The sequence below is a fragment of the Triticum dicoccoides genome, chromosome 3A, assembly GCF_002162155.2.
Source record: "Triticum dicoccoides isolate Atlit2015 ecotype Zavitan chromosome 3A, WEW_v2.0, whole genome shotgun sequence".
Classification (NCBI taxonomy): domain Eukaryota; kingdom Viridiplantae; phylum Streptophyta; class Magnoliopsida; order Poales; family Poaceae; genus Triticum; species Triticum dicoccoides.
The window spans coordinates 611,907,385-611,929,067 of record NC_041384.1 but is presented as its reverse complement, the minus strand read 5'-3'; the positions used below and the strand labels follow the sequence as shown (position 1 = coordinate 611,929,067).

The following is a 21,683-nucleotide window of genomic DNA, read 5'->3' as shown; positions in this document are numbered from 1 at the left end:
CTCTCTCTCTCTCTCTCTCTCTCTCTCTCTCTCATGCCCGGTAGCCGTCCTCAGTAGCTATCAATTAGCAAAGTGTATTTGGGCATGGCAATTTAGAAAGCTTCAGCAGCATGATGCATTCGTTTTGTTGGCATTCACTAGTTGCTCGCTGTACTTTGGGTGGGGAAATGTTTCGCAATTAGGTTTTCCTTGGAAGCACATCTGCAGCGCCCATAAGTGATAGGATCTCAAATTCTGAGTAGCGATTGCCTTGAACTGATCAGCATTTGGTGATTGAGGCTGCAGGTTTGACTTGAAACCGCCAGGAGCGAACAATCTGGGGCTGCATCTGCTGAATATGTCAGCTCCTTTATAGGATCTGCGCAGCAATTCCCTTCAAAAAAGGTTGAAAGGAGGGATGCCCTTCAGAATACCATGTGCCAAAGATCTGTCTTGGTCAGAACCATTTATTGCTTGAGATAGTGCAAGGCTATCAGTTTCAACAATAGCTGGCTGGTTGATCCATTGAGCCGTTAGCTGAAATCCTTCTATGCACGCCCCCATCTCAGTTTACAGAATGCTTGCACATTAGGAATATACCTCAGGCTGACAGCACAGCATGTCGCAAATTGTTAGATCAAACTGGCATCCACATTCATTTTTGACCTGGCCAACTTGTGGAGGTTCCAGGATCAAATGTGTATCAGAAGTGCCCTAACTTAGGTTAGGCTCCTCAATAGCCATCATGCCAAGGTTCCATTTACCCTTCAGATCATGCATTTGGCTTGCTTGCTGAATACCACATACAGAATGAACATAGCTTTCTAGAAATTGCACTGATTCAGCAATCGGTGTATTACCCTTGCTACACACAACATCATTTCAGTGATGGCAAGCTTTCCAGAATAAGAACATTAGTTTTAAAAAGCACTAGGCCTTAATTGTGCGTTTTGCCACTGCCTTGCGCTTTTCTGACCAAAGTGCACGAGGATGCGCAGATTAAGCGCTAGGCGTGTTGCTATCTCCTAGAGCTTGTAGCCCTGTACGCACTTAAGCGCCCGCCTAGGCATGCCTTTTTTAACTATAATTATTGCTCTATACTGTCATCAACTGAGTCTAGAAGATGGCGTGACCAGTCAGGGCCAGATGTGTACTGTATCCCTTTGGCTGGAATTGCTGGGAATGTGACACTGACCAGGCCACAAGAGCTCAACCACCTGGACCGGATCACAAGGACATACAATGCACGCGGTCACCATGTTCTTTGTGCGCGCTGTGATCGACTGTTATTTGATATTCTGTTGTAACGTGGAAATAGCACTAGCTCCCTTGACTGTGTATATAAGCACATCTTGTACATCAATACAATCATCAGTGAGAAGCTTATCAATCTCTCTTGGCACAAGAGCCCAAGTTCTATCCTCCTGCTTCCGCTATGAGCTCCCGGCGTGGTCACCGCCACTCCTGCTCCCTTGGCGAAGATGACGTCGTCTTTTCAATCCACCTCGCGTCAAGCCTGTCGCTGCTCCCCTTGTCTCCACCCTAGTACTTCCTCTAGTAGTCAGCGCCAGCAGGTGTCCAGCGGGCATCCCTGTCCGTGAGCTGCGCAGCACCGCCAATACCATCTCCCTCTCCAACATGGCCTTGCCTTCCTAGGCTCCCGTTGCACCTACTCTGTACATGCAACAATACCCCCTTGGCGCGCTCTCGATCAGTGAGCGCGATCAACTCGAGTAGAAAGTGGGCCGGGCCTGAACAAAGCTCAGGAACGACACCTTTGCACAGGAAGTACAGTGTCCATCACCTAGAAGCGTCGGCTCAGTCCACGGAGCTGCAGGGTGTGAGCGCGGTCGGAGACGGGCTCCTCCACATCGTCTAGGGCGTCTGCCAAGTGGGCGGCGATGGTCATGTCGCCTTGGACCGTAGGATGGAACTCAGGCCGAGGTGGACGGTCCGGCTGCGCTGTCGCAGAAGTGTGCGGCTGGTTGCAGTCCGGGGACATGATCACATTGTACTGTCATCAAAAAATTGTGGCATAGATCTACAGTAAAATCATGATGTCGTCAATCCACCAGACCATACTCGTGCAGGGGCTCGGACTCCTCCTTGAGGTGATCCTCCACATTGAACTTGTAGAGGACGAAGAAGAACATCTGGCGCCACTTCCAGTAGTTGTTGGTTTCGAGACTGAGCTTGAATGGGATGTAAGAAGTATTGCTGATATGATGCATGGAAGGAGCAGGGACAAGGGGACCTGGGTGAGGAAGCAGCGCCGGCGGGGGGTGAGGGCATTGGAAGTAAGGTGCAACTCACGAATGATGCTAGCTTGGGTAAGTGGTCAGCTGTCGCCAGCAGGACCAGCGATGCCGGTGGCTGGAGTAGGCTGCATTGCCTAGGGGACAGGCGCAGGGGCGACGCGGGGCGGGGTGAAAATGGCGTTGGCGTCCCTGAGCAAGTTGCTGCAACAATGGGTGCGTGGGGCGCTCATGGCGGAAGGTGAGAATGATTTGAACTAGGATGAAAACGGAGTGGTAAATTTCTGGATATTCCACAGAAAAACGGAAACAAAGTGAAAATACGGAAACCAAAACGGAATATTGTGAAATGGAAATTGAAATGGGAAAACGTTTTCCGGTGGAGCATCCATGGAAACGGATCTGTGAGTATGAAACTTTCTGTTTTTACCATGGCGGCCTGGGGCGGGGTGAAGACAACTGTGGCATCCCCAAGCGAGCAGCTGCGACAATGGGTGCGTGGGGCGCTCATGCGGAACGTGAGAAGGATTTGAACTATGACAAAATGAAATGGACACTATCTGGATTTTCCACGAAAAACAGAAACGGAGTGAAATACGGCAACAAAAACGGAATATTGCGAAACAGAAACAAAAATGGAAATGGAAAAGTGTTCTCCGGTGGAATAGCCACGGAAATGGATTCGTGAATATAAAGCTTTCTGTTTTTACCATGGCGACGCGGGGTGGGGTGAAGACGACATTGGCGTCCCCGAACGAGCGGATGCGACAATGGGTGCATGGGGCGCTCATGGCGGAAGGTGGGAAGGATTTGAACTAGGATGAAAACGGAGTGGTAACTTTTCGGATTTTCCATGGAAAAATGGAAACATAGTGAAAATACATAAACCAAAATGGAATATTGTGAAACAAAAATTGAAATGGAAGAACATTTTCCTGTGGAATATCCATGGAAATTGATCCGTGGATATAAAATCTTTTGTATTTACCATGGCGACGCGGGGCAGGGTGAAGTTGGCGTTGGTGTCCCTGAGCGAGCAGCCGCGATAATGGGTGTGTGGGGCGCTCATGGCGGAAGGTGAGAAGAATTTGAACTAGGATGAAAATGGAGTGGAAACTTCCGGATTTTCCAAGAAAAAACGGAAACAAAGTGAAAATACGGAAACAAAAACAGAATGTTGCGAAACGAAAACGGAAGTGGAACAACGTTTTCCGGTGGAACACCCATGGAAACGGATCCGTGAATGTGAAACTTCCTATTTTCACCATGGCGACACGGGGCGGGGTGAAGATGGTGTTGCCGTCCCTGAGTGAGCGGCTGCCACAATGGGTGCTTGGGGCACTCATTGCGGAAGGTGAGAAGGATTTGAACTAGGATGAAAATGGAGTGGAAACTTACCGGATTTTCCACGGGAAAAAGGAAACAAAGTGAAAATATGGAAACCAAAACAGAATTTGTGAAAGGGAAATTGAAATGGAATAGCGTTTTCTGGTGGAACATCGACGAAAACGGATCCTTGAATATGAAATTTTCTGTTTTTACCATGGTGACGCGGGGCATGGTGAAAAGACGACGTTGGCGTCCCCTAGTTAGCGGCTGCGGCAATGGGTGCGTGGGGGCGCTCATGACGGAAGGCGAAAAGGATTTGGACTAGGATTAAAATGGGGTGGAAATTGTCCGGATTTTCCAGAAAGAACGGAAACGGAGTGAAAATACGAAAACAAAAACGAATATTGCGAGATGGAAACGGAAACGGAAATGGAACAGCATTTTCCGGTGGAACAGCCATGGAAACGGATCCGTGAATATGAATCTTTCTGTTTTTGCCATGGTGACGCGGGTTGGGGTGAAGGTGGCATTGGCATCCCCGAGCGAGCGGCTGCGAGAAAGGGTGCGTGGGGCGCTCATGGCGGACAGTGGGAAGGATTTGAACTAGGATGAAAATGGAGTGGGAACTTCCCGGATTTTCCGTGGTAAAACGGAAAGAGTGAAAATACTGAAACGAAAACAGAATATTGCAAAAGGAAATTGAAATGGAACAGCGTTTTCCGGTGGAACAGCCACGGAAGCAGATTCGTGAATACGAAACTTTCTGTTTTTACCATGTCTACTATGTGGCTCAGTCCAGCACTCAATAAAACTCACGTTGTGGCCAATAATGGCAACACTAATATCTAATAGAATCCTCACCCATCCTCACTATTGTCCAGGAGCCTCTGTTTGGCGCGGCTGGTTTATGAGTTATACCACCGGCTTAGGAGTCACCAAAAGTTGTTGTGGTCATATCAATTGAAATAGTTTGCTTGTGATTTTCTCAATTGTTAAAGGGGTCTTTTGGTTCCGGCGAACATCTGGTTTTGTATCTGCTGTACACCGTATTTGATTTGTATCTGTTTCCAGTAGTATTTATCTCCCTATTCATTTCCTAGGTTTTTGCATTCGTTATGAAAATAAATGTGGCAGCACTCAGTTCCTTCTGTTTCCGCTCCGTTTCCATCCATATTTGAACATGCGACTGATACCAAGTTAGATGGGGGGAATTCTCTATTTATTGCATTGACCAACACGGGTGTGCTTATGTACACTTGAGAGGTACATGAGGATTACACGTTACAACGGAAACACAGATGAGTGCCGATCATGGCACGCGTGGGAGCGTGGGCGAGTGTGTGCACCTGTACGCCGTGGGAACCGGTCCTGGAGGTTGGCCTCCCAAGAGTGAGTCTGTAACGGGTTTCTAACATTTAATCACTTGACCCTTCTTGTGCCACTCTTTTAACCCAAAAAATCTAAACTTGCCAGTCTGTTAAGTAAAATTGTATGACAAGCCACACGGGTAGTATATCAGAACTATTATCTTGTTCTGTGTGTGATAGCTAACAGCCTTTTAATGACGAGCATTCATCTGTACTAAGGTTGAATATTGGTGTAGATGCATACATTTTTTTCAAGGACATCTGCCATGGAGCATTCATTTGTGTATGCGTGTGCTTATAAAACATTTGTGGATGCAACTTCCTGTGGCCATGTAGTGATAAATTCATCAGCCTTTTGCATTTGGGAGTATATAGCCTTCATAAAGCTTACAACATGCTCTAATTTGTGCCACAAATGTGTTCATTTTAACTCAGATTATGAACTGGTAAACATTTTTTTATTACAACATGCTCTAATTTGTGTAACATATGTGTTCATTTTAACTCTCAGATTGTGAATTGGTAAACGGTTTGATTATAACTCTCAAATTTCAGCTACTTGATTGCATCAATGGGACTACAAGCACTCTGGAGCTTGGGACTTGCGTGTCTTGATGGCTATGCTTTGAGAATGAAAAAGGAACTCAACAGTGCTGTTCTCGTGAGCTTATTTGTTGTTGGAGATTGGGTAATTCCTTGATTGTTTGTCAGGATTTTGCATTCTATGTTGCATTGCCTTATTTTCGTCCTACATAAATTACCACAATTTGAAAGCCAAACCAGAACCCTTTAAAGTTCTTTCAATTTCTTTGGCCTTGTTATTTAAATTATTTCATCTTGTATTAAGACATCAATCTAGCCAACTTTATGTTGAGTATTGTAGACTGGTATACTTTCGGCTACAATGCATCTCTGTCACAACCAGCACTCTATGTTGGTGAAGTTGAATCTTGTTTTATTAGTTTCAGTTAATATAGTATACTTTAAGGCCACATCCAGTTAAATAGAACCAATTTGAGGCAGACCTGACAAAAAATTACAAGTGCTTGAAAGTCTTTTTATGAACTGCAATTCAGTTGCAGGAGTTTCATTAGGACCTAGGCCCATCTAGTCACATTCTGCAGTTCACATTAATTTACATTCGGGTCACATGTCTATAAAAACATGTTATGCCTCTGATGTTTCAGCCAGATATTCCTTTGAAAGTACTGAGGCAATCATTCTCTATGATGCAGGTAACGTCGATCCTGTCGTTTGCCGCTTCATGCTCAGCAGGAGGCGTCGTTGTTCTCTTCGACAAGGATGCGTACTTCTGCAGCAGGGACCCGCATCTCCCCTGTGGGACATTTGAGCTTGCGACCGCGTTTGCATTCCTTTCCTGGGCGCTTAGTGCCACATCTGCCCTTGTGATGTTTTGGCTCCTCGCTTCATCTTGATTAGATATGTAGGAGCTCTGTCTGTACCTAGTGTTGTTTGGTCCTGTCTGGTTATATACCGACTGATGTGTCAAGCAGACTACATAGGAATAGACTGCTAATTCCAGAGAATAGATGGGCAATGGTCGCAAGTTCCATGAAGTCTTAAATTTTAGAGCCATGCTTCAGTGTTTCGGGCCAAAGATAACTTGGTTCCTGGTATGGAGTCTTGCTGTTGATTAACTCATTTTGCCCAGTGAACATGGCACACTAGACACTGGTCAAAAATAGAAAAATCGACGCTGGACAACATCATAAAGAGTTGCATATACGAATGTTCTGCTACGTGATTTAATCCAAACAGAAATTGTGACTTAACAACGATTCCGAGAGACAAAACTATCTACCTATTGTCAGGCATTGCAAAAGTCTCTGGGTAATTCAATTTGAAAAGCGTACTGATATCGAACAGCGCTTATCTAAAGAATCCGTGGACAATGACTTGCAACTCCGAAAGTGGTATAATTCCAGTTCTCACCAGTTGCACGATCTCAGGTCTCCCTGGAAATTACAGCGCAAGATGCAACTTTGTCGATTTGCAGAAAAGAAAGAAAGTAACAGGTACAGATTTACACAGCTGCTTTACACATTCAGACTGTTGTGGCCAAACCTAACCCTTTCAGCGATCTATATGGAAAAACAATCTGACCAGTCCCGTCCACAGAATCTGCTGAGTTACAAGAGGTACACAGAGGGACAAGTAGCATGGCCTAGAGCGGTTTACATCTTCTCATCTTTGTGTCTGCTATTGCAGAAGTAAGTCACTTCGACTTGTTGATTGAGATGCCTGCACAAGAACATTCGGACCCACAACCCATCCAGTCGTTGGTCATAAGGAAATTGACAGCTGAAGTCACAAAAGTGCAAAAGCTTCCCAGCACAACAGGATCAGCAAACTAGTGGTCGATACTCGTCCAGATCTCATGATAACACACCAACACCCATTGTAGTAACTGATTTGTCAGCGGCAGAATTGAGCAATGCCCAGCCTACACAAAATTTTCAGAAAGCGGTTTCGGAATGCTGTTCATATCCTTATGCTGCAAGGCTGATAGCGCTAGATAGCATATTATCACAATCAGGAGCTTCATACTCAGCAAAGTTAAAATTCACCTTCAAAGGCATTGTTCTTATTTATCCTTTCTGTGTCATTACACTTTCTGCGAACAGAGAAAATGAAGTAAACAGGCCGACATCCCCACAACGCTATACTAAAGCTGGAAGTGGATCTCAATGGGAAACAACACTGGAAATGACTAATGCACATACATTCTCATCAGTTTAACAAGTCCCGCAAGTTCCACATATATTAAGCTGTTTACAGTATGCACTAGAACAAAGACGCCACACAACATCGTTCCTAAAAGCATTTGTGTGCAGTGAGCTCACATGACGATCTCAGGCTTCAGGATGCTTGACTTGATCTCCTTGTGCGGGAGAACAACACCGCCATTGCTGTAGACCTCGTCACCTACATGTACGTCTTCTCCCAGGATAGTCATGTTCTCTATGCGTGCCCATTGTCCGACCGTTGAATGCCAGCCAATAATGCTGTTTGAGATGCACGCATGCTTCTTAATGCGTACACCACGCATCACCGTGCATCGGGAGAGCCTCACACCATCTTCCACGACGCATCCAGGTCCAATAGCAACATCAGGACCAATCAGGCAACCCTCCCCAATCTTGGCGCTCTCGTGCACCAGGACGTTCCCAACAACATGTGCTCCGGCAGCCAGCTTGGCAGCTGACTTCTTCCTGAGTGAATCTAGATAAAGACGCAAGCCAGTGATGTAGTCCCTTGGCTGACCAATATCCATCCAAAAGCCTGGAAGGACCATGGCGTACAGCTTTTGATCAGCCGCAATTCGAGGAAAGACCTCTTTCTCAATTGAAGTTGGCTTCAATTCGATGCGGTCCAGGACAGATGGATTTAACAGGTAAATTCCTGCATTGATCTTGTTGCCTACAAATATTTTTGGCTTCTCTACAAATCTTTCCACAACTCCAGTTGTGTCCTCCGTAACCACAACACCATATTTCGAAGGTTCATCCACCTATATTTAAGAGGCAGTCAGCTTACATATGAGTTAATTATACACAAGAGAGTGGTAAAAGAAAGGAATTACCTTAGTGACCATAATTGTTGCCTCACCGCCATGGCTCTTGTGAAATTGTATGAGCTCAGCAAATGGGTATTCACTTATGACATCACTGTTGAGGACAAAGAATGGCTCGCCAGATCCATCCACAAGCTTGTCCCTTGCCAGGGCAAGAGGACCAGCAGTTCCCAAGGGTTCAGTCTCCTGGGAGCATGTGATTGTGATGCCAAGCTTATCCTCAAAATCCTTCAAGAAATTAATCATGACCTGAAATAGACAAAGCACAGCAGTTGGACTCCGAAGTTAAATACAGATAACTCCATGAGATGAGAGAACAACAAAGACAAATGATCTCATGTTTTACCTCTGGGCGGTAGTTGATGGCTAAAATAACCTCTGTAACCCCAACATCTTTCAAGGCTTCAATCTGCACAAATTGGTAGGTTTTAATCAATAAATTTTTCTTTCCTCGAATCTGTACAACTTGTTCTGCATTTGTGACAACAAAAGAAGGGGAAATCCTGATGGTGACACACAAAGGTTTTTCCCCAAGCAACCACCAAAGCTAGTAAGGGAATTGATTAACGTTTGCAGGGCGAAAGATTTCTTAGCTCCCATCAGTCTGAACACATTGAAATGCTACCAATGGCAATTGGTTACAAAAGTTAGAGCATCATCTACTCCCTCCGTTCCTAAATATAAGTCTTTTTAGACATATCAAATGGACTACAACATACGGATGTATTTAGACATATTTTAGAGTGTAGATTCACTCACTTTGCTCCGTATGTAGTCGCTTGTTGGAATCTCTAAAAAGACTTATATTTAGGAACGGAGGGAGTACATGACTACTAAGGGTTTGAAGTTTAGCTATTGCTGTTACGGTAAGGCGAATGATGCGCAACACCAGCAGGATTAACTCGCACACAACTCACTGGCTCACAGCACCATAGTACACAATCTCTATCAAGCGCAGCCGCAGCCGTTTGTCTACCTGGTGCAGAATCATGGGCTTGTTGGCGAAATCGACGAGGGGCTTGGGGAAGCTGAGCGTGAGAGGCCGGAGGCGGGTCCCGAAGCCCCCGACGAGGATGAGCGCCTTCATGGCGAGGCGTCCCCCTTCTTCCTCCCCTCTGATCCCTGCAGGCCAGGCACCGTAAACAGAATTAAAATCACACTCACAGTTGCACCGATCTGCGGGGAGCCGGATCAACCGGGAACCGACTGGGAGGGGGAGGGATTGGAGGAGAATCTGAGGGGGGGATGCCTCACCTGGATGAGGAAGGAGCCGACGGGGTCAGATTCGGAAGCAGCGCCGAGCGACCTTGTTTTGGCCGGTCGGTCGCCTGTTTCTTGCCCCCTCGCCAAGACCGGGATGAGAATATGCCAGTGGTATCCCGGGTACCGGACTGCCAAGATGAAGGCCTCGGGGGGTTTGGGTTGGGTTGGCACGAGGAAATACCAGCGTCAGGGTCGCCTTTATATAGGGAAATCCGTCGCAATAGACCACGAGGAGATTATAAGGATCAAATCAAATCAACAGGCGAACCAACCCGTACTTAAATGATTAGGTACACAATGGTATTCTGGCCCACCGGAATTAAATCTTATTGTTCGCATTTATTCTGAATTTATTTCAGAATTTTCGACGATACGCGTTCAGTTGAAAGAAACGTATCATTCAACACTTTTTTTTATGCTCCATTGTCTCATTTCTCGGTTTATGTCTATGTGCATTATGACAAGTTTTATGTCTATACGATACACAATAAGTGAGGAGAGGATAAAATCATATCTTATATGGACATGGTCTCTACGTCACCCATAAAATGATCTTGTAAAATCTGTTGCGGAAATATAAGCATATACAAAAGAGAAAATCGGTGCAATCTTCAACACTCAATAGAGTTGACGTATGGGATGCACAATCTTTTTCTCCAAGATGAATATGGCCATGATTTCAAGCCAAAAGATTAAGTTGTTGTACTGTATGTACACATCTATACTAAATTTAGAAAAATACACAAAAATGTTTAATTTGAAGAACACCCGATTTGAGGGGCCATAATTCATGTCATGCGCGACATCAAGAGAAAGTGAACATGTAATGCAGGAAGATACATGGAATTTATAGATTAAAGGAAGAGGGGAACCCGAGAGCACCAAGTTCCCGTCCGGCAATCAATTAACTAGTTGAGTTGTTGGGTTTGTCTCACTGGATTCACTCCTCCGGTTGCTGGGGAGGATCCCCCCCTGCACAGCGACCATTTTTCCACCGTCTGCTGGATGGCAGGCTGGGGCGATCCCCGTCGATCCGCTTAGTTGTTTTTCATATATAAAAATGTCATAAATCAAAGAAAAACACTTTATTATAAATATTATGAAACAGAAGAAGAAAAACTATTTAAAAAATGCCATGCTATGAATTTATGAAAAAAGCCATCTCTAATATTAGAAATTAATCATGGATGATAGAAAATGTATTTAAACTTGCCATGGTCCTGTAAATTTGACTTGCCATGTCAACAAAAGAAGAAAAATGCCATAATATTAGGAAAAAATGCCATGTACCTAAAATAAGGCATCTCTTAATAATAGAGAAGTCATCTTTTAATATAAAAATATCATCTCTTAATATAAAATGTCATGTCTTAATAATTTAATATGCCATCTCTTTAATACAAAAATGCCATCTCTTAATAATTTAAAATGCCATCTCTTAATTAAAAAACATCATCTCTTAATAATGAAAATGCCATCTCTTTAATATAAAAATGTCATCTCCTAAGATAACTAGAAAAACACCCGTGCGTTGCAACGGGGCCGCATTAACTTAAAGAGTTCAATATTAATATTCTCATACATATCAAGTTACATTGGCGACCTTTTTTACCATCAAATCCTCACACACACACTCTCTCTCCCTCCCTCTTCCTCACTCTCTCTCCCCCTCTCCCTCTCTCTCTCTCTCTCTCCCTAACACACACACATATCCATCTTATTGGATACGGGATCATAATCCATCTATTTTCACATACACGCTAGTGCATAACAATATGGATTATGTGTATTATATTTGCCACCACAACAGAGGGAATTAATTTCATGTAAATCGGCCAGCCACAGCTCCAAGAATACGCGGAGGTGGTGGCCTGGGTCGGCATCGGTGCCGTCCGGCGCGGGTCACGGGCCTGCTTCCAAGTGCGTCTGCACGACGGCCACTCACGCCGGGTCCTTCAAGTGCCGCTTCCATCGCACCAACTCCCAGGGCCACGGCCACGGCCACGGCCAGGGAAGTCGCCCTTCTTCGCCCCCTTCACCGGCCGCGGCCAACGCAGTGCCGCGGCACCCAGCCTCGCCGTCCTCGTCCTCCGGCACCGTCGCGACCCAGTGACGCAGCCCAAGCATCGGTCTCGAGAATCAAGAACGCTCGACAACGGAGACGGGAGGGAAGATCATATACATGTCATAAGAAAGGGAGTATTTACTGCTCTCTCTATGTATTGTTTCCTTTGTTTTGTTTGGAGATTGATTACCATCCGTGAGTTAAGGTAAGGTTAATGTGATTGAGCGATTTTTTTTTCTGAAAATCAAATATTTCCTTTCTAATTAATGTGATTGAGTGATTTAAGGTAAGATTAATTAATCTAGATTTTATTTTTAGAGATTGTTCGTGATTGATTCTACATTACTAAATAATTTGCGCCAGTATGAAAAGTTTTGATCTGTTCAGATTTCTTTCGTTGTGTGAGAGGCTGACGCGAAAATAAACCAATGAGGTGGATGGAGGGGACAAAAAAACCAGCAAAGGTGGGAGGAGGTACCAAAAAAACCATGAAAGATGGGACGAAAATAAACCGTACGAGGTTACCAACTGCTCCATTAGGAGTAGAGAAAATGCCATCTCTTTAAATATAAAAATGTCATCTCATAGTAATTCAAAATGACATCTCTTAATTAAAAATGCCATCTCCTAATAATGAAAATGCCATGCACAAATAACAAAAATTGACTTGTGAAAAAATGTTTAAATTGTTATGTGGCATACTTCACAAAATTATAAACTGCCATGTTAATTTGCTAAAAAATGCCATGTACAGAAAAAGGAGGCCCTGGTGTTCAAACCCATGTCTCCCAAAACGTTCGCTGTCTTTTGTTTTACATCGGCCTTGTTTCCAAATCTCACGTGGCAGCGGCCTTGCGCCAAGATTCGTGCAACGGTGGAAAGAGGGTTCGCTGGACCCTTCCGTTTGTGCCCAAAGCAACAATGCCCTTCTCGTGAATGCCGGCGGTTTATGTTGTTAAGCTCGCTCATGATATTGGTACCGCAATTTGAAGACCACAATGGCCAAAGCTCCGGATGCACGCGCCTTTTTCTTGCATTGTACTCCGCCTCTTATCTTAAATAAAATAAAATAAAAAGGTAAAAAGGAAAAGAAAGCGATTCTTGCTCCAGGTCCAGTTTTTGGCGCACACTTTCCCTGATTCAAGGCACCCTGGAGTTGGAGTGAAACTGAGTTGCAGCGTCGGCCAAGCAGCAGCACCTTTCAACCGGCGAAGCAGTGTCATTGCGTCTGCCAAGTTGACGGATCCCCCGTTACTGTTCTCGAATCGAATGCCTGATGGGTTCGGCGTATTCCACCCGCTGATTCCGCTGCTTATTGCGTCGAGCTCGCGGAACACGGCGTCCTTTTCTGATTCAGGTCAAACCTGAATCCAAGGAACCAGGTCGCTTGCAATCTGGGCCTTGTCTTGCTCTTTGACTGCGACCGACGTCAGCCGGACCGCATGCAGCGTGATTGCTGATACACGATACCCACGGAGGGAAGGAAGAACTGTCGTGTCGGTGCGCTCCTCCCTCCGTTTGAAGGGCCCTCGCCCTCTGCGTTCTCGGTGTCCCCCGGTTCCCGCTCTAAGAGCTAACTTCAAAGCGTTGACTCAAACGGACGGTGCTTTTATCCATTTGAGTCGGTCGTCCATCCGGTATCTGTCATGTTTTAGATTTGAATCGACAGTGCGGCCAACGCGCCGATCTATATGTGTCGGTGTGGCCGACTGGTCGGCCTTTTTCAACAAATAGCTCATTTTTTGCATTGTTTCGGACATAATTTTTGGATTCAAACATATAATCCAGAACCAAATAAATAACATAGTTTCAACCAAATAAAATAGCATAATTTTACAAGCTGAGTAAAAGTAAAAATGTTTCACATAGTTTTGCAAGCCGAATAAAAAAGATGTATCTATTGGTTGCCAACATGAGCCCACATATGCTCAACCAAATCATTTTGCGGTTGCATGTGAGTTTCCCAATCACACAAGTCATGATGAAATTGAATGAACTATTCAAACGTTGCCGCTCCTCCATGCTCACGCACAACATTCTCACCCTGAAACTGAAACTCTTGATCGCAGAGACGTTCCGGGCGCTCATCTTCTACGATCATATTGTGCATTATCACACAAGCAGTCATCACCTCTTACAGCTTATGTGTGCTCCAAGTATTAGCAGGATACCGAATGATGCCCCATCGAGATTGCAAAACACCAAAGGCACGCTCGACGTCCTTCCTGGCACTCTCTTGCTCTTGGACAAATCTTTTTCTTTTCTGTCTGACAGGGTTGGGGATTGTCTTCACAATAGTGGTCCACTGAGGATAGATACCGTCACCTAGATAGTATCCTTTGTCGTAGTTGTGGCCGTTGATAGTAAAGTTCACCGGTGGGTTGTTCCCTTCGGCAAGCCTAGCAAACATCGACAAGTGCTAAAGCACGTTGATATCATTGTGTGATCCGGCCATGCCAAAGAAAGAGTGCCATATCCAAAGATATTGAGACGCCACGGCCTCAAGCATGGCAGTGCAAGCCCTGACATGACCCTTATACTGCCCTTGCCAAGCAGAAGGGCAGTTCTTCCACTCCCAGTGCAGTCTATGCTACCAAGCATCCTTGGGAAGCCCTTGCTGGCATTCATCGCCAACAAACGGGTTGTATCTTCAGGAGTTGGCTCTCTTAAGTACTCATGGCCAAACACAGCAATAACAATCTTGCAGACCTTATAAATGGAGTCTACGCATGTAGGCTCGCTCATACGGACGTACTCGTCAATGAGATCACCGGGCACTCTGTATGCAAGCATTCGGATGGCGGCAGTGCATTTTTGGTAAGAGGAGAAACCCAATTTTCCAACGGCATCCTCTTTGCACTAGAAATAGTCATCATAGGCGACCACTCCCTCTCTAATACCGTTGAAAAGATGCCTACTCATATGGAAACGGTGGCGGAATTTTTGATGTTTGAACAACGGGTTTGTTGTGTCAAAGCAGTCCTTCCAAAGAAGAAAATGCCCGCTCTCTCGGTTGAGATTCAACGCCGGAAGGTGCCCTGGAATGGAGCCACAGAACGATGGGCGCTGGCTATTGAGGTGGTGATGGACCAACACGACAGCCAAGATCTCCTCCTCCTCATCGTACGAGGAATCGTCGGAGTCGCAAAGGAAATTGAGAAAAAAGAACTCGTCGGCGGAGTCCATTTTGTACCTTGTCAAACCGCGAATAGCTTGCGGGCGTTGACGAAGGAAATGGTCGGCGAAGGGAGTTGCGCCGCCCTCGGACCAGCTAGCTGCCCTGGCGGCGTCCGACGAGCGTGCCGGCGTTCGACGAGCGCGCTGGTGAGGATCTGGATGGGGCGGCGAGGCGGCTTCTTGGTCGCGGTTGCGGCTGTGTCGGGGGAGCATGAGTGGGAAGGTTTTGGTTCCCCGGCGGTGGCGGGCGACGTGGGAGGTGGTGGCGTTGCAGACTGGAGAAATGGGCGGTGTGGGCGGCGACAACGACAACAAAGGAGGCTGGCGAGGGCTTGTTGAAATGGGAGAGGATGGCCAATGTGCCACCGACCAGCGGGCTAGGGGGACGAGAAAGCGGGTGCGCGCGCGTCCGTCCCGTGTCCGTGCCGACGCAAATTCGGCCAAAAAATGGGCCGGGAATGGGTCAGCAGGCGGATGAAAAGCGGACGCGCGTCCATTTGGGTCGGCGCATTGGGCCGACTTTTCTGTCCACGCTGTGTCGTGGGAAACCACGACCACCTTGAAGGAAATATGCCCTAGAGGCAATAATAAAGATGTTATTTATATTTCTTTATATCATGATAAATGTTTATTATTCATGCTAGGATTGTATTAACCGGAAACTTGATACATGTGTGAATACATAGACAAAAAAAGGTGTCCCTAGTATGTCTCTGCTTGACTAGCTCGTTAATCAAAGATGGTTAAGTTTTCTGGCCATAGACATGTGTTGTCATTTGATGAACGGGATCACATCATTAGGAGAATGATGTGATGGACAAGACCCATCCGTTAGCTTAGCATAATGATCGTTAAGTTTTATTGCTATTGCTTTCTTCATGACTTATACATATTCCTCTGACTATGAGATTATGCAACTCCCGAATACCGTAGGAACACCTTGTGTGCTATCAAACGTCACAACATAACTGGATGATTATAAAGATGCTCTACAGGTGTCTCCGAAGGTGTTTGTTGGGTTGGCATATATCAAGATTAGGATTTGTCACTCTGAGTATCGGAGAGGTATCTCTGGGCCCTCTCAGTAATGCACATCACTATAAGCCTTGCAAGCAATGTGACTAATGAGTTAGTTACGGGATGATGCATTACGGAACGAGTAAAGAGACTTGTCGGTGATGAGATTGAACTAGGTATGAGGATACCGACGATCGAATCTCGAGAAAGTAACATACTGATGACAAAGGGAATAACGTATGTTGTTATTGCGGTTTGACCGATAAAGATCTTCGTAGAATATGTAGGAACCAATATGAGCATCCAGGTTCCGCTATTGGTTATTGAACAGAGATGTGTCTCATTCATGTTTACACAGTTCTCGAACCCGAGGGTCCGCAAGCTTAACGTTCGATGACGATTTGTATTATGAGTTATGTGTTTTGGTGACCAAAGTTTGTTCGGAGTCCCAGATGAGATCACGGACATGACGAGGAGTCTCGAAATGGCCGAGAGGTAAAGATTCATATATTGGAAGGTAGTATTCGGACATCGGAATGGTTTCGAGTGGTTCGGGTATTTTACCGGAGTACCGAGGGGTTACTAGAACCCCCCGGGGAAGTATTGGGCCTACATGGGCCTTAGGGGAGAGAGAGGGAAGCCCGTGAGGGGTGGCGCATGCCCCCTCCAAGGGAGTCCGAATAGGACAAGGAGGAGGGACGTGCCCCCCCTTTCCCTCTCCCTCTCCTTCCTTTTCCCCTCCGGTGAGAAAGGAAAAGGGGGGGGGGCGAATCCTACTAGGAGTGGAGTCCTAGTAGGACTCCCCCCCATGGCGTGCCCCTCCTGGCCGGCCGCCTCCTCCTCCCCTCCTTTATATATGGGGGCAGGGGGCACCACATAACACAACATTTGTTCTCTTAGCCGTGTGCGGTGCCCCCCTCCACAGTTTACTCCTCCGGTCATAGCGTTGTAGTGCTTAGGTGAAGCCCTGCGCGGATCACATCACCATCACCATCACCGTCACTACACCGTCGTGCTGGCGAAACTCTCCCTCAACCCTCTGCTGGATCAAGAGTTCGAGGGACGTCATCGAGCTAAACGTGTGCTGAACTCGGAGGTGTCGTACATTCGGTACTAGATTGGTTGGATCATGAACACGTTCGACTACATCAACCGCGTTAACCTAACGATTCCGCATTCGGTCTACGAGGGTACGTGGACACACTCCCTCCGTCTTGTTGCTATGCATCTCCTAGATGGATCTATAGGGTAATGTAGTAATTTCAAAATTTTCCTACGCACACACAGGATCATGGTGATGCATAGCAACGAGAGGGGAGAGTGTTGTCCACGTACCCTTGTAGACCGAAAGCGGAAGCGTTTGCACAACGCGGTTGATGTAGTCGTACGTCTTCATGATCCGACCGATCAAGTACCGAATGTATGGCACCTCCGAGTTTACCACACGTTCAACTCGATGACGTCCCTCGAACTCCGATCCAGCCGAGCTTTGAGGGAAAGTTACGTCAGCACGACGGCGTGGTGACGATGGTGATGTTCTACCGACGCAGGGCTTTGCCTAAGCACCGCTACGATATTATCGAGGTGGACTATGGTGGAGGGGGGCACCACACACGGCTAAGAGATCCAAGAGATCAATTGTTGTGTGTAGAGGTGCCCCCTGCCCCCGTATATAAAGGAGCAAGGGGGGAGAGGCGGCCGGCGAGGAGGAGGCGCGCCAGGGAGGAGTCCTACTCCCACCTTTCCTAGTTGGAGTAGGAGAAGGGGAAGGAGGAGGGAGAGAGGAAGGAAAGGGGGGCGCCTCCCCCCTCCTTGTCCAATTCAGACTAGAGGGAGAGGAGGCACGTGGCCTGCCCTCGCCGCCCCTCCTCTTCTCCACTAAGGACCATCTTGGCCCATTAAACCCCCGGGGGGTTCCTGTAACCCCTGGTACTCCGGTAAAATCCTGATTTCACCTGGAACACTTCCGATATCCAAATATAGGCTTCCAATATACCGATCTTTATGTCTCGACCATTTTGAGACTCCTCGTCATGTCCGTGATCACATCCGGGACTCCGAACTACCTTCGGTACATCAAAACACATAAACTCATAATATAACCATCATCGAACTTTAAGCGTGCGGACCCTACGGGTTCGAGAACTATGTAGACTTGACCGAGACATGTCTTCGGTCAATAACCAATAGTGGAACCTGGATGCTCATATTGGCTCCTACATATTCTACGAAGATCTTTATCAGTCAAACCGCATAACAACATACGTTGTTCCCTTTATCATCGGTATGTTACTTGCCCGAGATTCGATCGTCGGTATCTTAATACCTAGTTCAATCTCGTTACCGGCAAGTCTTTTTACTCATTTTGTAATACATCATCCCGCAACTAACTCATTAGTTGCAATGCTTGCAAGGCTTATAGTGATGTGCATTACTGAGTGGGCCCAGAGATACCTCTCCGACAATCAGAGTGACAAATCCTAATCTTGAAATACGCTAACCCAACAAGTACCTTCGGAGACACCTGTAGAGTACCTTTATAATCACTCAGTTACGTTGTGACGTTTGGTAGCACACAAAGGGTTCCTCCGGTAAACGGGAGTTGCATAATCTCATAGTCATAGGAACATGTATAAGTCATGAAGAAAGCAATAGCAGAATACTAAATGATCATGTGCTAAGCTAACGGAATGGGTCAAGTCAATCACATCATTCTCCTAATGATGTGATCCTGTTAATCAAATGACAACTCATGTCAATGGCTAGGAAACATAACCATCTTTGATCAACGAGCTAGTCAAGTAGAGGCATACTAGTGACACTCTGTTTGTTTATGTATTCACACAAGTATTATGTTTTCGGTTAATACAATTCTAGCATGAATAATAAACATTCATCATGATATAAGGAAATAAATAATAACTTTATTATTGCCTCTAGGGCATATTTCCTTCAGTCTCCCACTTGCACTAGAGTCAATAATCTAGATTACACAGTAATGATTCTAACACCCATGGAGCCTTGGTGCTGATCATGTTTTGCTCGTGGAAGAGGCTTAGTCAACGGGTCTGCAACATTCAGATCCGTATGTATCTTGCAAATTTCTATGTCTCCCACCCAGACTTGATCCCGGATGGAGTTGAAGCGTCTCTTGATGTGCTTGGTTCTCTTGTGAAATCTGGATTCCTTTGCCAAGGCAATTGCACCAGTATTGTCACAAAAAAAAATTCATTGGACCCGATGCACTAGGTATGACACCTATATCAGATATGAACTCCTTCATCCAGACTCCTTCATTTGCTGCTTCCGAAGCAACTATGTACTCCGCTTCACACGTAGATCCCGCCACAACGCTTTGTTTAGAACTGCACCAACTGACAGCTCCACCGTTCAATGTAAACACGTATCCGGTTTGCGATTTACAATTGTCCGGATCAGTGTCAAAGCTTGCATCGGCATAACCATTTACGACTAGCTCTTTGTCACCTCCATAAATGAGAAACACATCCTTAGTCCTTTTCGGGTATTTCAGGATGTTCTTGACCGCTGTCGAGTGATCCGCTCTTGGATTACTTTGGTACCTCCCTGCTAAACTTATAGCAAGGCACACATTAGGTCTGGTACACAACATTGCATACATGATAGAGCCTATGGCTGAAGCATAGGGAACATCTTTCATCTTCTCTCTATCTTCTGTAGTGGTCGGGCATTGAGTCTTACTCAACTTCACACCTTGTAACACAGGCAAGAACCCTTTCTTTGCTTGATCCATTTTGAACTTCTTCAAAACTTTGTCAAGGTATGTGCTTTGTGAAAGTCCAATTAAGCGTCTTGATCTATCTCTATAGATCTTGATGCCCAATATATAAGCAGCTTCATCGAGGCCCTTCATTGAAAAACTCTTATTCAAGTATCCCTTTGTGCTATCCAGAAATTCTATATCGTTTCCAATCAGCAATATGTCATCCACATATAATATCAGAAATGCTACAGAGCTCCCACTCACTTTCTTGTAAATACAGACTTCTCCAAAAGTTTGTATAAAACTATATGCTTTGATCACACTATCAAAGCATTTATTCCAACTCCGAGAGGCTTGCACCAGTCCATAAATGGATCGCTGGAGCTTGCACACTTTGTTAGCTCCCTTTGGATCGACAAAACCTTCCGGTTGCATCATATACAACTCTTCTTCTAGAAATCCATTGAGGAATGCGGTTTTGACATCCATTTGCCAAATTTCACAATCATAAAATGCGGCAATTGCTAACATGATTCGGACAGACTTAAGCATCGCTACGGGTGAGAAAGTCTCATCGTAGTCAATCCCTTGAACTTGTAGAAAACCTTTTGCAACAAGTCGAGCTTTACAGACAGTAACATTACCGTCAGTGTCAGTCTTCTTCTTGAAGATCCATTTATTTTCAATGGCTTGCCGATCATCGGGCAAGTCAACCAAAGTCCACACTTTGTTCTCATACATGGATCCCATCTCGTTTTTCGTGGCCTCAAGCCATTTTGCAGAATCTGGGCTCACCATAGCTTCTTCATAGTTCGTAGGTTCATCATGGTCTAGCAACATAACCTCCAGAACAGGATTACCGTACCACTCTGGTGCGGATCTTACTCTGGTTGATCTACGAGGTTCAGTAACAACTTGATCTGAAGTTTCATGATCATCATCATTAACTTCCTCACTAATTGGTGTAGGTGTCACAGGAACTGGTTTCTGTGATGAACTACTTTCCAATAAGGGAGCAGGTACAGTTACCTCATCAAGTTCTACTTTCCTCCCACTCACTTCTTTCGAGAGAAACTCCTTCTTTAGAAAAGGATCCAAATTTAGTAACAAAAGTCTTGCCTTCAGATCTGTGATAGAAGGTATACCCAAAAGTTTTCTTTGGGTATCCTATGAAGACACATTTCTCCGATTTGGGTTCGAGCTTATCAGGTTGAAGCTTTTTCACATAAGCATCACAGCCCCAAACTTCAATAAACAACAACTTTGGTTTCTTGCCAAACCACAGTTCATAAGGCGTCGTCTCAACGGATTTCGATGGTGCCCTATTTAACGTGAATGCAGCCGTCTCTAAAGCATAACCCCAAAATGATAGCGGTAAATCAGTAAGAGACATCATAGATCGCACCATATCTAGTAAAGTACGATTACGACGTTCGGACACACCATTACGCTGTGGTGTTCCGGGTGGCGTGAGTTGGGAAACTATTCCACATTGTTTCAAATGAAGACCAAACTCGTAACTCAAATATTCTCCTCCACGATCAGATCGTAGAAACTTTATTTTCTTATTACGATGATTTTCAACTTCACTATGAAATTCTTTGAACTTTTCAAATGTTTCAGACTTATGTTTCATTATGTATATATACCCATATCTGCTTAAATCATCTGTGAAGGTGAGAAAATAACGATACCCACTGCGAGCCTCAACATTTATTGGACCACATACATCTGTATGTATGATTTCCAACAAATCTATTGCTCGCTCCATAGTTCTGGAGAACGGCGTTTTAGTCATCTTGCTCATGAGGCACGGTTCGCAAGTACCAAGTGATTCATAATCAAGTGGTTCCAAAAGCCCATCAGTATGGAGTTTCTTCATGCGCTTTACACC

General features: G+C 45.5%; 2 protein-coding genes across 2 annotated transcripts in view; one reads left to right on the top strand and one right to left on the bottom strand.

Annotated features, from left to right (window-relative positions):
• The window catches only part of LOC119269579 (CASP-like protein 5B1), a 7,371-nt gene extending 832 nt beyond the window's left edge, over positions 1 to 6,539 (top strand). The window contains exons 2-3 of the mRNA XM_037551435.1: positions 5,486 to 5,618; positions 6,166 to 6,539. Coding sequence (XP_037407332.1) covers positions 5,486 to 5,618; positions 6,166 to 6,366 — 334 coding nt within the window. The 3' untranslated portion in view covers positions 6,367 to 6,539. The remainder of the gene's footprint in view (positions 1 to 5,485; positions 5,619 to 6,165) is intronic.
• Positions 6,540 to 7,507: 968 nt separating this feature from the next.
• Positions 7,508 to 9,949, bottom strand: LOC119269578 (probable mannose-1-phosphate guanylyltransferase 3). The gene is made up of 5 exons (XM_037551434.1): positions 9,780 to 9,949; positions 9,502 to 9,647; positions 8,872 to 8,934; positions 8,535 to 8,774; positions 7,508 to 8,462 (listed from the first exon to the last, which is right to left on the bottom strand). The coding sequence occupies exons 2-5, from the start codon at positions 9,610 to 9,612 to the stop codon at positions 7,791 to 7,793; spliced, it is 1,086 nt and encodes a 361-aa protein (XP_037407331.1). The 5' UTR covers positions 9,613 to 9,647; positions 9,780 to 9,949; the 3' UTR covers positions 7,508 to 7,790.
• Between the last annotated feature and the right edge of the window lie 11,734 nt (positions 9,950 to 21,683).

Coding starts and splice junctions, on each gene's coding strand:
- LOC119269578 (XM_037551434.1), bottom strand. CDS start 9,612: ATGAAGGCGCTCATCCTCGTCGGGGGCTTCGGGACCCGCCTCCGGCCT. Junction 8,935..9,501: donor AGCCCATGATTCTGCACCAG/GTAGACAAACGG, acceptor CAATTTGTGCAG/ATTGAAGCCTTGAAAGATGT. Junction 8,775..8,871: donor CCATCAACTACCGCCCAGAG/GTAAAACATGAG, acceptor TGTCTATTTCAG/GTCATGATTAATTTCTTGAA.